Genomic DNA, 16629 nt, shown 5'->3' on the forward strand with positions numbered 1-16629 from the left:
GAACTTCTTGCAAAAATTGCTTTATCCTCCGTTTCTATCTATAGAGCTGTCCCTCAGGTGTTTCAGACCACTGAATCTTAGCAAGCTTAAGGAGTAGCTTTATGGCCTTACTGTTCCCTTTAATAGTTTTTTTTCATTTTCTGCAAGCTGGCATAGTGGCTGCCTTCACTGCACTTTCGCTCTTTTGGGCAATGCTTTAGTCCAGGGCTTGAACACTCACGTTAGCAGTTTTTATTCAAGATGTGCTACTACCCTAAACTTAAAAAATTCTCTGTCCATTGCCACTAATTTAAATTTTCAAACTTTCTTTCTCTGATTAAGAACTTCAGCAAAAATCCTGGTCAGTGCAAAATCTTAAGTTGTTGTGATGATCTTTCAGATGTTCAGCATAGAGACCTTGGATGTTTAGTAAATTAACCCCAAATTCCACAGTGTATGTTTGCAGCACTCCCCTTGTGGCAGTTCTCAACCATGTCCACTACCTCAATTGTCTTTGTCAAACTACCTTTTCCTCGCTTTGCTTCATAACTGTTTGTTTCTTATTAAAGACAGGATATTATCTTTCAAAACAGAGCACAGAAAGTTTGTGACTTCTGCTTTGCAAGTCGATGTGGATTTTTCAAGGCAGTCTGATTTTTTTTTTTTAATGAGTACCTTAATAAAGTGCTGTTAAAATGTGCAGTGATCATTATGCTGAAACAAGAAATATATTTATAAATAGTAAACAGCTCTAGCATTTCAAGTGAATCTTCTTGGTCATAGGCTTTAACCTAGGTCTTTTTTTAATAGGAAATCCTTTACATGTATACATCTTAACCATTACAGTTCTGTAGTTGTGTCCTATCACACAGTTTTCCCCATCCCATTTTGTTTTCTGAAAAGTAGCACTTGTTTCTGTGTCAAGTCCTCTTTTTCCCTCACTCAGCAGCATAAGTGGTAGCTGGTCATCATTAACAAGGTGAAACTGGTCTTCAGGTGCTAATATCTTGCATGGTTATGCAGAACAAGATCAATGTCCTACAGAATAACCATGCCTGTCTTCATTTCTAAAGATAAAATGTTCATTTTCTACTGTGTGGTGACCTGAGAAAAGCATCATAAAATCATAAAGGCTTCAAATACCATTTTTTGTCTCAATCAGAAGGGATTCAGTCAATCCAGCCTCATGAAGAGGTGTGGTGGGGTTTTGTTTTTTTGTGCTTTTTTTTTTCTTTACTAAACTGCTACTGGGTATAAGACTGTCCATCTGATCCTGACAATTTTACCTTCTGCCAGAGATAAAGGCAGTGAGGCATGTGCTGCTTGCCTTTTGGATTGCAACTTTATTTGTGTACAGAACTTGCTGATCAGAAATCTGTTGCATAGGCATGGCGTTTGTCAGTTCCCCAAAGGACACCCCTTCCCTTCCCCATGCGCTGATAAGTATTCTGTCTTTTACTTTGATCCTCTGATGAAAAGTGCATGCTTCATCTTCTACTTGTGAGTGATGTTTATTTCTCTTTTTTCTCTCTCCTTGTCTTAATTTCCTGGCTTCTCTCCCTTTCCTTTCCCTTTATTGTCTTCCCTTTCTTTCTGACGCAGAGATGAAGATAGTTGGGTGTAAGTTTCTGCTTTTCTTTGTAATGTCTGCTTATTGCTTGCTTTTTCCCATTTTCATGTCTTTCATGGAATGTTGGGGATTGGTAAAGCTAGCAAATCATGACATCATAGGGAAACTTTTGTAACAGATGTAGACTTTGTCTTCTCAGTCCCTCTTGATACCACACTTTCAGACAAGGTTAGTAACTCTGACAGACAAAATCAGTAGCAGAGGTGAGAAGCATCTCAGCATCTGTTCTGTCAGTGAGCACAAAGTCATGGCAAAAATATGCTAAGAAGTGGACATGGCAAAATCCATCAGCTGTTCTCAGAATGTTCATGGCAAGAGGGTCAGTAAGACTGAAAGACATCATTATGTCATAGCGGTCCCCAAAAAGCATTTACACGTGTTGCTATAAATAAACTTCTAGAAATGGAAAGTTGGAGGAGGTAAGGAAAAAATGTATTAAAAATCAAGTTCTCACTGTGAAAGGAAACTTTCAGGGGAGTAATTGAATTCTAGAAGAATATTGTATAAATTCTTCTGTAAAAACCGAAGTCAAACAATGGACAACAAATAATCCAGTAAGTATTGTTTCTTCCTTTTCCTTGTAACAACAGAGTGTTCCGTTCACCAAAAGCTGCAGGAACAGAGCTAAACTTGCTAATATTCTCTCTATAGAAGAAAAAAAGGTAATTTGCCATGCAGGTTGTAGATAAAAGTTCTGTTTCCCCCTACTGCTGTAATGCTACTCACAGTGCTGTTAGTAGTTGCGTGAGGCACATAGATCTTAGAAAATTAGTGACTGACTGGAGAAGGGACAGAGAAGTGAGCTGTTAAAATGGACCTAAGGTGATCCCCAGGGACTGTCTGACTGTAACAGGCTTCTCAGTTTTAACAGGCAATAGTAGCACAGTGGGCAATACAGCAATTTTACACCAGTGCCAAAGGTGACCTCACTTTGAGTAGAGAAGAGAAAATCATGCAGTGTGAGGTGTGATAGAGGATGTCTGTGACAGCCACTCAAAAAGAAGGCCAAGGAGCATTTGAGACCCTTCCCACACAGGGCACTTCATCACTTTTTTTTCTTTTGTCCCTTTGCTTTGAAAAAATAATGTGATGGTCACAAAGCTGCTTGTGGGCCTTGTTATCTTAACTTTGTGTTGAAATTACTGCACTTAAGGAGCAGCTGCACAATTTTCATTGGGAGAAAGGTGAAGTAAAGGGTGTAGGATGCTGTTTGGGATCAGGATGTGATCATTGCTGGCACCCAGCTCTATTGCAGGTGGCTGCAAAGCAGAGAAATGCTGTCCATCAAGGGAATGTCTGTTTTAGTATGGTTCTCTTGGCCAGAGAGGAGTAGTCACCATTGTAAAGAGCTAGAAGAAATGCGGGCAAAGCACATGATAACACTATCCGTGAATATGAGTGTTCTACATTTTAGAGTTTGTCTCAAAGATTTTAGCTATTTCCTGGGCTGAGTCTTTGAACCCTTCGTGGTTTAAACTCCTCTGAGTTCACAGAAGTCAGTGGGGTGCTGCTGGTTACTCTAGTTGTGGGGGATGTTCATTCATATATAAGCCATAAATGTGTGGGTTTGGGGCTTTTCTTCTCAAGCCATTGTGGAAGATACTCTTTGAGTGTCCATCTTGCCCATTCATTCTCTGGGGGTTATTGACACTTCTGTGAAACACCAGTGTTTTCAAAAACCTGCTCAACCCACTGGTGTTAGACACTCAAGCAGACAGGCTACGACGGTGTAAATAGGACCATCTCAACACTAGCACAGTCATGTAGACAGATTGGTTTTTATGTCCTTGGCTACTTCTATTGGAAAAAACCAAACTCAGTTAAAAACAAACAAAAACCCCAAACAAACAAGAACAAAAAGCCCCACAACATCAACACAAACCAGTGAAGATCATCTGGATAAATACATTTTCTTTTTTCCTAAGTTACTTGAGACCAGAGCTGTTCATCCTGAATGTTAGAACGTGCGGCTTCTCCTTAGCTTACAGGAATATGTTGTGTCCTGTACAGTTCACAAAGTCACAGAACACTGACCTGTTAGAAAACAAATTCCCTAGAATCAAGATGTCAGACTTTTGTTTGCCTCTTTCTCCTGCAGAAACTTCAGTGAGTTATGTCACCTTTATTTGACACAGCGTTCACCTATGTAAAACAGAGACCATTCCTGTCCTCAGTGTACAAAATCTTTCAGGATCCCATAATAAATGTTAGATTAAATGCAGATGGTTTCTGTAAATTGTTCCTACGTTCCAGTTCAAGTAACTGGTTAGTATTCTAGTGGAAAACACACGGATCTTATCAGGATAAATCTCCTACTTATTCTAATAGATTCTAGATGATTACTGGCCATTGGACTACTTAATATTATTAAGTCTTAAAAGTGATAAATAAGTATTAGGAAGTGTGCCAGTACATTGCTTTGTATTGTAAACACAAAGTTGATATATGGCTCATACAGCCTTTTCCACCACTCCTTTTTTTCCTCATTACCATTAAAATCAGTCCAGGTGATAGTGAGAAAGGGATTCATTTCAATATAAGCAAACCCTTCCCAAAGCTCCCATTTATAATTTAAACAGTTGTACATTTGACATAAAGCTTTGTAAATAGGTTAAAACAAACAAGCAAAGCAAAACAAAACCTCCATAGAGATGAAGGGAGGGTAAAGGAAGTGCTACATAACACATGAGAAAATAACTCATTTTTTTATTATGGTGAAAAATATTGTGTTTCAAGACATTTCATAAAGAATTAGGAACTGCATTTGTTAAAACTGCACATATGCTATGCTAAAAAGCAGTTTATGGTTTTAAATTGAAAACAGTTGCGGAGAGATGAGCTTTAAAACAAATACTGTTCTGAAGACTCTTACTAGGTTTTCGGCTCTTCCTTGACAGCCATTCAAAACAAAGAGACCTCAGATTAAAATGTCATCTGCAGGTTTTAGTCTGTAGATACTTCTGGCCCACTAACCTTCTGGCTCTTTTTTTATTCCTGCACTAATGATAGGAGGGCACAGCTAACCCAGTTTTATAATCTGCACTGCTCTATTGGTGAAGATGTGAGGCCTCAGGGATCCCACTTGGTGCATCCGGCTGGTTTTCTCTGACCCTGCAAGAGTCACTGTCACTTCAGAGCCAGGACCATTTGTACAGTAGTTACCAAGCAGAGGGCATTAGTTGTCTGGTTTGTTAAATAAGTTCTTTATCTCTTTTCCTTTTTGTGGTGGAATTAACTATAGCAAAAGCTCTGTCTGCCAAGAATTTTGACTTGGATGTGTAGCTGTCACTCTGTTTTAGAGCTGACAAGGATCAGTTCTTGATCCTACGGATAACACGTTTTGTTTAGTCACATGCAAGCTGCACTCTGCTCTCTGTTCATGCACTTGTGTAGTGGTCTGCAGATTTATTTTCTTTGGCCTTTGCAATTTGCATACATGGGACAAATTTTTTTATAAACTGCTCAGTGTTCAAGCGTTTGCTTTAGTTTAGTTTAGTACAGCCTTTTAGTGCATGTGAGCTCAAACCAAGTAGCAGCTGGAGAAAAAAATTGCTTCCAAGGACTCAGCAAGAGATGCACTTGACTAGTATGTTGGAACAAGGAGGTACTTCTTTGTAGTAAGATACTGTAATAAGAAGTAGATACTTCTACTCTGCTGTTTTTACTATATGAAACCTTTTCTATTATTTTAAGATTCAATAGACAATATTTTTACAAGAGAAAAAGTACCATTATACTTCAGTAAAATACTTTTTCCCCTTCTTTATTTCTTCATTTTGGTGCAAATACACTGGTTTTTAGATTCCTCTACCCCCCCACCCCAAAGGCTTTTTTTTTTTTTTTAATTAGTGCAGTAATATCCCTCCTGTTAAGCTTAGTGGAAGATAAGATGCTATATATAACTGAAAGATGCCTTTAATTTAGGCTGGAAAATGATTTGCAGTCTGACATTGGACTTTGTGGAGCCAGATTGTCTTCCAGAAAAGAGGTCATAAATAGGAAGCTCCAAAATGCTAATTATAGAGAGTGCAATTAATTTCTGTTAAGAATTGCAGCATAGAATTTGAAATGTTTTTCCTCATTGTGGAGAGTTATAAGAAAAAAGGACAGAGTTGGTGAAGCAGGAGAATTTTCAAAACAAAAGTCCCAACTTAAATTATCTTTTATGAAGAGCTTTGCATTTCTTCATATTCCTATAGTCAACATGTGGGTAGCTTAGTTTCATTTTGAACAGCAAAATTATTTTTTCTGTTGTTTTGGACCACAGAGTGTTGCATTTGATGACGATTCTTTGATGAGAAAAAAAGAGATCAAATATTTGAGTCTTTTGCCAGCCTCTTGCTGTCATCTCTTTCCCATTAATGAACCACAGCATTGTCAGACCACTAACTGTGAGGTGTTTCAAGCAGTCAGCTCTGTGTGAATCCACAGTGAGAGTGAGATGATGGAAAAGGAGAACGTTTTGCATACAGAATCCCATTCACAGAGAGCTCATAGCAGAAAGCACTGAATGTCAGCTACAGATCTCTATTTTCCGTGCTTTAAAAGTTGTACTTATCTCCAGAAATAAAAATGAAAGTAAAGCAGGAGTGAAAGCTTCTATTGTTTGTCCATACAGTAGATTAAGGAACAAATTCTTAGGGTTACAGCCTTCAAGAAGAATTGAAAGTGCTTCTTTGACAGATGCAAAAAGATATCCCTCACTGCCTCAAAGGAAATGCTGCCTATTTCATTGTGCTTCTGATTAAGAAACAGATTTAACTGCATCAGCTTCTCTGAGTATTGGGGTGGAAGAAATCAGGCATTCAAGGAGCCTCTGCTTTGCTGGAGAACCATTCCATTACTTCATTATTTAATCTGTTGAGGCTCCTTAACAGAGTACTTTGCCTTAAAAGGGTTTGCATTTTGGTATTGTTATATATTGTCCTTTAGTATCTTTGCTTTACTGCAGGTAAATAAAAAGAAGTGATAAGTGAGCCATAATGAAATAGTGACAGTAAGTGAATTGTACAGATTAGCAGGTGCTACCTGCTATCCTTTTAGTGCTTGCATTAGAATGGATGGCATTAGCTGTGAAGGCAAGAGTTTCCCAAATCAGAAATCTTTAAATAAATTTTTAAAAAGTGAGCTAGAACCTGTCAAATTTAGGACAAGAAGATGCTGAGATAAATGCTAACCTTTGTATTTCTGAATATAATCATTTGCTCTGAAAGCTCTTGAAAATGAGGCAGTGAGAAACTGGCAGGATTCCATGCTGCCCTCTCTTATTTTCATGCATAGGGATACCAAAGGCTGGCCAGGAATCTAGCACAGACACAAAATATAATTCCTTCTTAATCCGTCTGAGCTGAATTGCAACCAGGTTTCCAGAGAGGCTGCTTTTATGTTGTTGTTGTGATAAAAAGAAATCCTGAAAATACAGGAAACAGTTGAAGAGCTACCTGAATAGAAGTTTCTGTTGACCATCACAAAAATAGTTATTCTACTTAAAATATATTGGCAGTGGGAAACCTGATGTCAATGATCCTTTCTCAGGGATAACCTGGTACTTTGGAATCAACCAGCTAGACAAAATAGTAGAAGAGTTTTTTTCCCTTCCCTGCTAACACAATAAAAGCAAGAATTGATTCTGAGTTCACATTTAATAAAGGCATTACTAACAATGGTCTGATTTTATGCACTGATATTAAAATGTTCATCCTTATTAACAATTAACTTGCTGCTTGGAATGATTTGGGCATCAGCCATAGTCTTGCAGAACACAGAAAATGATTTGTGGAATGGAAGTGCGTTGCACACAGGCACCGAGGCTTCCGTGTTGAATTCAACTGTGTGGCTCTGATCTTTTGCTGTAGGTGACATACGCAATGACTTATACCTGACATTAGAAAAGGGAGACTTTGAAAGAGGTGGGAAGAGTGTGCAGAAGAACATTGAAGTCACCATGTATGTGCTCTATGCAGATGGAGAAATCTTGAAGGTAAGTGCTTTGGGTTTTTTCTGGGAGCTTCAGGTGCCATCTGTTTGCTCTGTGGACATGTTCTGTTGGCTCTGATGCAAGGAAAATGCTAAAATAAAACTGGCTCTTCACTTTTTTTTTTTTACTTCCCCCCCCCCAGTTTTAAAACTGTATGTTATGGTGAAGGAAGTGGTCCAAATCTGAATCTGGAGCATTTCCCTTGTATAGGAGTAGGAGACTTGGAGAATCATGGAGTTGTAGAATTGTTGGGGTTGGAAGGGACCTCAAGTATCATCTGGTTTCAACCCGCGTGCCATGGGCAGGGACACCTCACACTAGATCAAGTTGCTCAGAGCTACATTCAGCCTGACCTTGAAAGCCTCCAGGGATGAGACTTCTACCACGTCCCTGGACAACCTGTTCCAGCGTCTCACCACCCTCATGGGGAAGAATTTTTTTCCTAACATCCAATCTGAACCTACCCATTTCTATTTTTGCTCCATTCCCTCTATTCCTATCACTGCCTGGCACCCTAAAAAGTCCCTCTCCAGCTTTCTTGTAAGCCTCCTTAAGATACTGGAAGGCCACAATAAGGTCTCCTCAGAGCCTTCTCTTCTCCAGACTGAGTAGCCCCAACTCTTTGTCTCCATAGGAGACTGAAAAGCTTAGGTAATTTCAAACTAATGTCAGTGGCTATAGTGAAAAGAAAATTTAGAGCAACTGTAGTCAGAACTGAAGAGTATATGACAAATATCTAAAATTATATGTATGTGACAACATGAGGAAATGTGAATGCAAGAAAGACTTTTAAATCAGGGTTGTTGCAGTTACAGCACTGTATGTAGTTTTGGAAAATAAATTGGAGGAGCCTTGTTTCCAAGATCTTGGCTTTCACCCTAGGATGGCTCCATTCCAGCTGTGGATGGTGGTGATAAATGTTTCTTTCTTCCTCTGTTCTTGCTTTTAGTATTGTTGAAGAAAAGAAGATATATAAGTCAGCTTTGTGTGGGGTGGTAGGTGTGAGGGTAGAGGTAAACAGAAAGTGTTTTGACATAAACATGCATCACAAATGGCTGCTTTAAAATGGATTCATTAAATTTTCCCTCAATCTTTTGTTTACCTCCACCTTTGAAGCCACTATTGTAGAAGAATCTAAACACCAGAGTTCTTTTCTGCCAAACTCATTGTCACAGTCAGGGTTTTTTTTCATTGCATGGAGAACTCCTTTGTTTCTACCATTGTTTGTGATTTTGTTAACAGTAGAGGATATCCCATGTAGGACCTGGTTTGTGCTCATAGCTGTTGCAGAGAGATCACAACCCTTTTGTTTAATTGCATCAGAAGGACTTTTCCAGTTGAGTGGCGTATTTTTAATCATCACTGTATTTCACAGCCCTGCCAAAGACCAGCATAGGTCTTTGCTCTCCAAACTGCAGTATCAGCATTGTCAAATGCTAAAACATATGTAAGGATAGCTAATGATCAAATATAAAAACCATACAATTTCTAGACATTATTGGTCTTGTGTGGTTTTGGTTGAAACGGCCACTCAAAGATGCTGCTTCTTACTCTTGCCTGCTGTTACTGCTCTAACAGTAGTTCAGGGCTTTGCCTGAGTTAGTGGAACAGAAATGGTACAAACAAAAATGAGTGAAAGGTTATCAGTCTGATTAGAAGAAATTCAGGTGAGCATTTGTCATGAAGGAGAGACTTTACAGAGAAATTTTTTTGATTCTTTACATTTAAATGATGTATCTAAAGGACAATATACCAGTTTTTGTGTTATTGCTTCTCTGTATTGTTGTAGTCAAAGCAACAGATTCTTTATTCATGTCAGGGAGATCTTTGGCTCCTGACATCTAATGATGCCTCAGATCTGTTCTATTTCAAACATACAGACAGTAGAATTTTTCTACATAGAAAATACTCAAATGTATAAGCTACAATAGAAAAGTAAGTAAAAAAGGTCATCAAGGACAGTAGAAGTTGAACTCTTCTTGCCTTTAATTTGAACTTGTCCTCACTGCTTCATTTGCATTCTCTCTTAACTGCAGAACAGAACTAGCAAAACAATGTATAAAACAGAATATAGAGGCATAGTTTGAAAGGACTAAATGACAGTTTGAAGCAATAATCGCATGCACATAAGAGTAGCAGCAGCTTCCTAGAACTCAGTTTGCAAGTGGAACTCTTCTTTGTCACTGCCAGAGTTTCTACAGGATTTAAAAGTTCTGCAAATTCATCTACTAAAGTTAAAGCAAATGAGACAGCCATCTGGAATCTGGCTTAGAAGGTTATCTTACCACTCAGTGGTAACCTCCTCATCCTTGAGGAAGACAATTAGAATCAGAGCCACAAAATGGCTTAGGTTGGAAGGGACCATAGAGATATCTACTCCAACCTCGTTGCCATGGGCAGGGACATCTTTCAACTAAACTTGCCTGCTCAAGGCCTCATCCAGCTTGGCCTTGAACACCCCCAGGGGGGAAGCATCCACAACCTCCCTGGGCAGCCTATTCCAGAGACTCACCACCCTGGTACTCAAAAAACTTCTTCCTCAAATCCAGTCCAAACCTACTCTTCTCTCAGCTTAAAACCATTCCCCCTTGTCCTGTCACTAGACACCATTATGAAAAGTCCCTCTCCAGCCTTGCTGCAGGTTCCCTTTAAGTATTGGAAGGCAGCTCTAAGGTCCCACTGGAGTCTTCTCTAGGCTGAACAACTCTAACTCCCTCAGCCTGTCCTCATAGCAGAGGATAATTGACCCTATTAATTGAATGTGGCTGCTTTACATCTATAGAAATTCCCTGAAAATTATAAAAATTCAGCTCCTTCAACTGTAGATTTCCAATGTATCTCAACTTTCAGAAGGTAGATTTTGTAAGTTTGTGCTGAAAATCTTCCCATGCTTCAGGTGAAAAGCTCTGAGAATGAGGAGCTCTTACCTATTCTAACCATCCCACCTGTGCATGAGTTTTGGGATATCCAGGTACACATTTGCCTAAATCTTAACACAGGTTTATTAAGGTGGGTTATTTAGTAGGCCACTAAATGGATACTGGGTTACTTTTTTTGTAAATAATTCAGTTTTAAATCCTAAATGATTTGGTTTTCACTGCAGCAGTCTGCTTTATGTTATCTCTGAGGTGGACACCTTGAGCTTGCCATTTTTCATTAGGAGGGAACTGGTTTCAGCCAAACCTGAGAATATTTCATTTCTAGGTGAAGCAGCCATAAAGAGACTGCTAGTCCAGGACTTTCATTTCAGTCACTCAGCATAGTATACAGAGCATACTGAAGACTGCAACAGGAGAAGCCTTGTAACTTTTTAGTGTAAATGTTAAGGTATCTGTTGGGTAGGGCTTGGTGCAGTGCTTGCTTTGTGTGGGCTCCCTGTCCCCTGAATGATCATTTGCATGACATGAGGTTGATTTCACACTTAAGTGTAGCTAGTTTCTGTCCTCTATTTATTTTCCTTAATTGTGATACCACTTTAATAACTTCTCTAGGAGATATAGTAGAGAGGCTAATAAAAAACTCCATTTCTAGCTTAAAATAGCATGGGCAGAACACTGAAAGTTCAGTCACTGACCTCAGAGCACTACTGTTTGTGAGGGAAATGTCCTTTGCTGTCCTGACCTGTGGCCTTTCCAAAGCTGAGACTGCCAAGTGAGAAAGTGCGTGCTTGGTTACACAGTAAATAGCCACCAAATTTTCATCTTGTATTAGAATAAAATCTCTGAACATTTCCTGACCAGCAGCATGATCCAAATCTGAATTGTGCTTTTGTGGTGGCTGTAGTAGACCCATACATAGAGTTAATGAGAATACTCTGCCTCAAATCCCTATTGTTGTTGAGTAGATCTTGATCAAGAAGTAGTCCTAGAAGCAGTGACATTATTCCCAGAATACAGTGCTGTTCAAAGTGAAAATGTGTATTTCCTTTCCCAAATTTTCTTACTCAGTTGTCAATGTCTTTTGTTATAGTCCAAAAAATAAAAAACCTTGATGCATTTCTCACTCACTCTCCTTTCTGCTCCAGTAGCAGGGCTATCTTGTTAATTGCAAGGCATACCTTAAATGGTAAAATTATATCCTGATACTTTTTCTAGTTTAACTTCACTTGCCTCTGCCCTCCAATTCACCTCCGTATTTGGGTCTCATGGCAACTAAGTGAATGGAGACAAGTTTCATGTTTGTATTTTGCAGATCATAATTCACAATTAAAGATTAAAGAATGCTCCCTCCTCAAGCTATACATTGTGGTATAAATTCATAGAAACCAAGTTAGTAAGCAGAAGGAAAGACTTCACCTATTCATTTATTTAAAGTTGATAGCATTAAACAGCAAAGACTGACCATTTGTCTGACAAGGCAGGTAATTTTTTGAGGCAACAGAAAAAAAGTTCACATAGAAAGGTGAATTCTTTCTGTATTTTACAGAAGAAATGCAAATATTATTTTACTTTGTCCTAGGAACCTAATGCAGAATAGGGTTTGGGAATTGCTGTGTTGGAGCCCAACAAGTTAGTCTTACTGCAAAATGTGACTAGGATATTGCAGGCGTTCTGGTTTTCAGTGCTCTCACTCCGACCTGTTAATGTCTGCATCGGTTAATTCTTGTTGCTGCATTAAAACAATAACCTTTATGCTGAGGTGGTAGCACAAACCATGTAGTTATTAAGACTCGCTTGAGGGGACTGAGCTTTGTGGGTGTTTGGTGCAGTGGCTCAGTTTGGACTAGAGCCTTTGCAATCAATCTCTGTCCAGGGAGGCTGTTCCTGCATTGAATCCCAAACTCCAGAGAACGTTTCTTTCTTTTTGGGCTTCTTCACAAATCATTGGCTGTCTCAAGGCCAGAATATTCCCACAGGCTAAACTAGCTGGCTCTGGTTTGTGGAAAATGCTTGCTGTGATAGTGCCTTGGTTAGAGATGAAAAAAAAATCAAATCAACATTGTAAGTGTTTTTTGGGTTAGAATTTAAAGGTGCCTTGGGGAAATGGCTGGTAGTTGTTCTTGTCACGATGCTATTCCATGTAGGGCGTTTCTATGTCAGGATTTTACATTGTGTGTGTCTTCCTGGCTCTGCCTAGCACTGGCTTCTTCCTGCACTCATTATCCTTAAAGATGCTTAACATGAAGAAACCCTAAGCTGTTGGTTTTTTTCTGTGTTTTTATAAGATGTTGTATCTTTGAATCACTTTGTAAGTGCTGGATCTAGAACATGAGTTAGTGCTTATATTACAAAATGTGCTTCCATGACTTCATTACAAAGCACCTCTTACTGTCCCTGTTTCAGGACTTCAGTGTTTCTGCTAAGTTCCTTTGCTCATGTTCTGACTAAGGATTTCTGTATTTCCTAAGAAAATATGAATTCATGTTTTTTTTCATTTGAATTTTGAAAATACATAGATTGGTTGAGGTCTCTGAGCTTTTTATATTTAAATGGAGAAGTCCCATTATATTTCTAAGTGATGACTATTCAATAGAAATTCTCTGCTTTTACCACTAATGGAGTAACTCAATCAGAATTTTCTGGGGTACTCAGTGAGGCTGGATGGTTGTAGTTTCAAAAGACACACACTTTTAAAAGCTTGAAAAATTCAGGTATAATTCTGAACTGAGATAGTGAAGCAGAAATCTTATTCAATGATATTTTGAGAAGTTAATGCTACAAGTGATGATCCTGTTGGGTTATTTGGGGACATTTTTGACTCATCTTTATATATTTGGACTTAAGTGTTTATTGTATCTATTATGTTCTTCATAGAAAACTTAGCTTAAATAATAACCTAAGAATACTGGAACTCATCCAGGATCTTAGGTCTCAGAGCTCATGCTTTGACCCAAAATACAGTTTAAAGATCCCTTCAAAAAATTCAGATTTCATTGTGCCTGAGTTCTGCTTCTGACTCTTCCTTTATGTCTACAGAAAGATATGAGTTATATAAAGGTTATTGCCATGTAATAAAATGACTCATCTATAGTGATGTGATGTCTTCTCATCTGAAAGTGTTTTCTTTTGTTCTAGGACTGCATCAGCCTGGGCTCTGGAGAGCCAAGCAGGAGTGCATACCACTCTTTTGTCCTTTACCACAATAACAGCCCTCGGTGGGGGGAAATCATCAAGTTGCCCATCCCTATAGACAGGTTCCGTGGATCTCACCTCCGGTTTGAGTTCAGACATTGCTCCAGTGAGTACAAAGTATAACCAAGAGAAATGCAAAAAAGCTGAGGTCTTTCCACTGTCAGTTTGTACTTGGGTGAGGCGGCTGGTGGGTGGAAAGCAGGAAAGGGATGCCAACCTAAAATGGAGTGAAGGCACACTGCTCCTTAGCTGGTTGCTTCATTTATGAAACGGCACATTAAGAACATGGTGAACAGTTCAGTGCAGAGCAAAACATTTCGTAGATGTTCTCCCTTGCTCTTCTTTGGCTGTGTTTATATATTATATTTAACTATTTTGCATGTTTGTTTGTTTTGAGGCTTGTGGATCATTTGCATAGAATTAGACTTAGTATAGTCTGTGTTCTTTCTTATGTAACCTGACCACTTTTTGTTAGGCACACAGAGAGGTTAATGAACAACCTTGTGAAATACATGGACAGAAAGAACATGCACAGATCTGATTCCTTATTTCTCCCTCTTGCAACAGCTAAAGACAAGGGAGAAAAGAAGCTCTTTGGTTTTGCATTCACTCCACTGATGAGAGATGATGGCACTACCTTGTCAGATGACATCCATGAGCTTTATGTTTATAAGGTACCAATTCTTCTCTGTAGAATTCTGACCTACTCATCTCTACTTCAGCTTAAATAAGTAGTGATCATTACATTGTCTTTATTTCCTCCTCATTGGAAGTCTCTGAGGAACAAATTAATAGTAGTTTCAAAATTTTGTAAAGTCCAACTCACATGACTGGATATGGATACAGCTTTCCACTCAAGGTACAGCCTACCTTTCTCCTTCAGACAATGATGATGTAGCTATTGTTAATACTACCCATTTTGAATTGAAGCAGGCCAGTGTTGATGAGCATTCATCACTCTTACCAGCATATGGCATTGCTCTAAACCTTTGTGTGATGAAATTATGTTGTGCTTCAAATGCATCATGTTTCACTGCTACAGCTTGGCCAACCCTGCAGCAATCAAATTGGAGATTTGTTCAGGGTTTTCTAATTCCTGCTGATATACCTTGGTTACTTTCTTCAGTATGAGTGTCAGATAGTTGGAAGACGGTGATAAGATCTAAAGAGTCATTGTTCAGGAGACCACATTTTGTAGAGCTGGGTCTGTTTGGTGTAGGTACAGACCTTGAAGGCGATAAGTGGAGTTTTCTCTTAGAAGTGATCTTGGGCACCCAAAAGTGATCTTGTGCTCACTCAATCAGAATACTGTGAAGCCATTGCTGTCAGGGTGTGAGTGTGTGGAATGAGAAAGATGAGGTGCAGCTCCATTTCTTGTCCTGTTCCTGCAGTGTGATGAGAACAGCACATTTAACAATCACGCGCTGTACCTGGGGCTGCCTTGCTGCAAAGAGGACTACAACGGCTGCCCCAACATCCCTTCCAGCCTCATTTTCCAGCGCAGCACCAAAGAGACCTTTTCAGTCTCCACGCAGCTTTCTTCTACCAAACTGACCCAGAATGGTAAGTGGCTGGTCCTTCAAAGTTGCCCAAAGCAAGAGGAATTATCATAAAGAAAGACAAAATGGGTATGCTTGTGCTCTGCTCATTTGACTCAAGTAATCCTTCTTACAATTTCATTACATGTATGCTCTTTTTTCTTTTAACTAACACTATTGGAATAAGCAGAAACTGGGGGTTTTGAGGAAATAAGAGTATTGACAGATGGCAAAGAAATCCCACATATTTTGCTCTAAATGCAAGAGAGGGGTGATATGTTAAGGCAAAGTTCATTTTTTTTAAGTGACTGAAGGACAAAAAATTTCAGTGTTAACACTTCTACTCAGAAGTTTGTTACAGCATCACCCCTGCGACATGGGGGGGGGGAAAGGTGGATTGTCCACAATGCAGTGTCAAGGCACATAGAGGGAAATGCAGTTTTCACTCTTTTTACAGTGCTTTTTCCTTCCTCTATTCATTTCTCTTACTAGTATTGGACTTGCTCTGTATTTCCCTTCTTTATTTCATTCTTCCCTGTGAACTGCAGCAAGAGCAGAAGTGCAACATGTAATAACCACTGGTGGGGCTGGGGCTGCTGTTCTTCCCTCTACCTGTGGATTCTAGCTCTTTGTCTCACTGTTCTGCAGTGGATTTGCTCGCCCTCCTGAAATGGAAAGCTTACCCAGATCGCGTGATGGATATTCTAGGAAGACTGAGACATGTCAGTGGCGAGGAAATTGTTAAGGTACTGCATGAAGTGACAGTGTTTGGATGTATCTGTGAGTGTGTAGCAAATGAGGTCAGACCTGCTGACATAAAACTGAACAGGAAGGTACACTTCCAAAATTAATGGATAGTCAGTCCTTGGGATCAAAATAGAGCTCAAGCACATGTGCTGCTGTGTGTCAGGTCCTCAGCACCAATGGTTCCCCCCTGCAGACCTGCTCCTGTTGAGCCATACTGCTGGCTGCTGCAGACATAGCCAGTGGTGGTGTTCTGTGTGGACTCGGCTGTTCCAGCAGCGTTTCAGACAGGACACTGTGAAATTGCATGGTGGGTGGTTATTTCTAGAGTGAAGAGAACAGAGCTGACTGGGAAAACTTGGCCTTTTCAAACAGCTAGTGGAGTTGATCTGTTTTGCTATTTTGCACATTTCAAATGTCTGTGTATAGAAGGAAAGGTAAAACTTGAAAGTTCACTTTGGCTCAGCAGCCAGTAAACTGTCTTGCAGACACATTTTCCTGTCCTGACATGATGAAGAGGAGCTGTTGTCTAGAGCACCAGTTGCTCTCTATTATGTCTAATCTATCAGCAATCTAGCTCCTGTCTGATACTATTTTTACATTTTATAGCCACTGTTGCTCTACACGCAAATCCTTTGTGTGACCCAAACTTTCTAATGTCAGAGGAATTTCAAAATGCATTTGATCCCA

At 39.4% G+C, this 16629-nt stretch overlaps 1 protein-coding gene across 1 annotated transcript in view; it reads left to right on the forward strand.

Moving 5' to 3' along the window:
* Positions 1-16629, forward strand: part of DOCK3 (dedicator of cytokinesis 3) — a 207249-nt gene that overhangs the window by 128873 nt on the left and 61747 nt on the right. The window contains 5 exon segments of the mRNA XM_054387218.1: positions 7465-7589; positions 13601-13763; positions 14225-14331; positions 15049-15220; positions 15844-15941. Of these exon segments, the coding sequence (XP_054243193.1) occupies positions 7465-7589; positions 13601-13763; positions 14225-14331; positions 15049-15220; positions 15844-15941 (665 nt within the window).

Source organism: Indicator indicator, chromosome 15 (genome assembly GCF_027791375.1).
Source record: "Indicator indicator isolate 239-I01 chromosome 15, UM_Iind_1.1, whole genome shotgun sequence".
Classification (NCBI taxonomy): Eukaryota; Metazoa; Chordata; class Aves; order Piciformes; family Indicatoridae; genus Indicator; species Indicator indicator.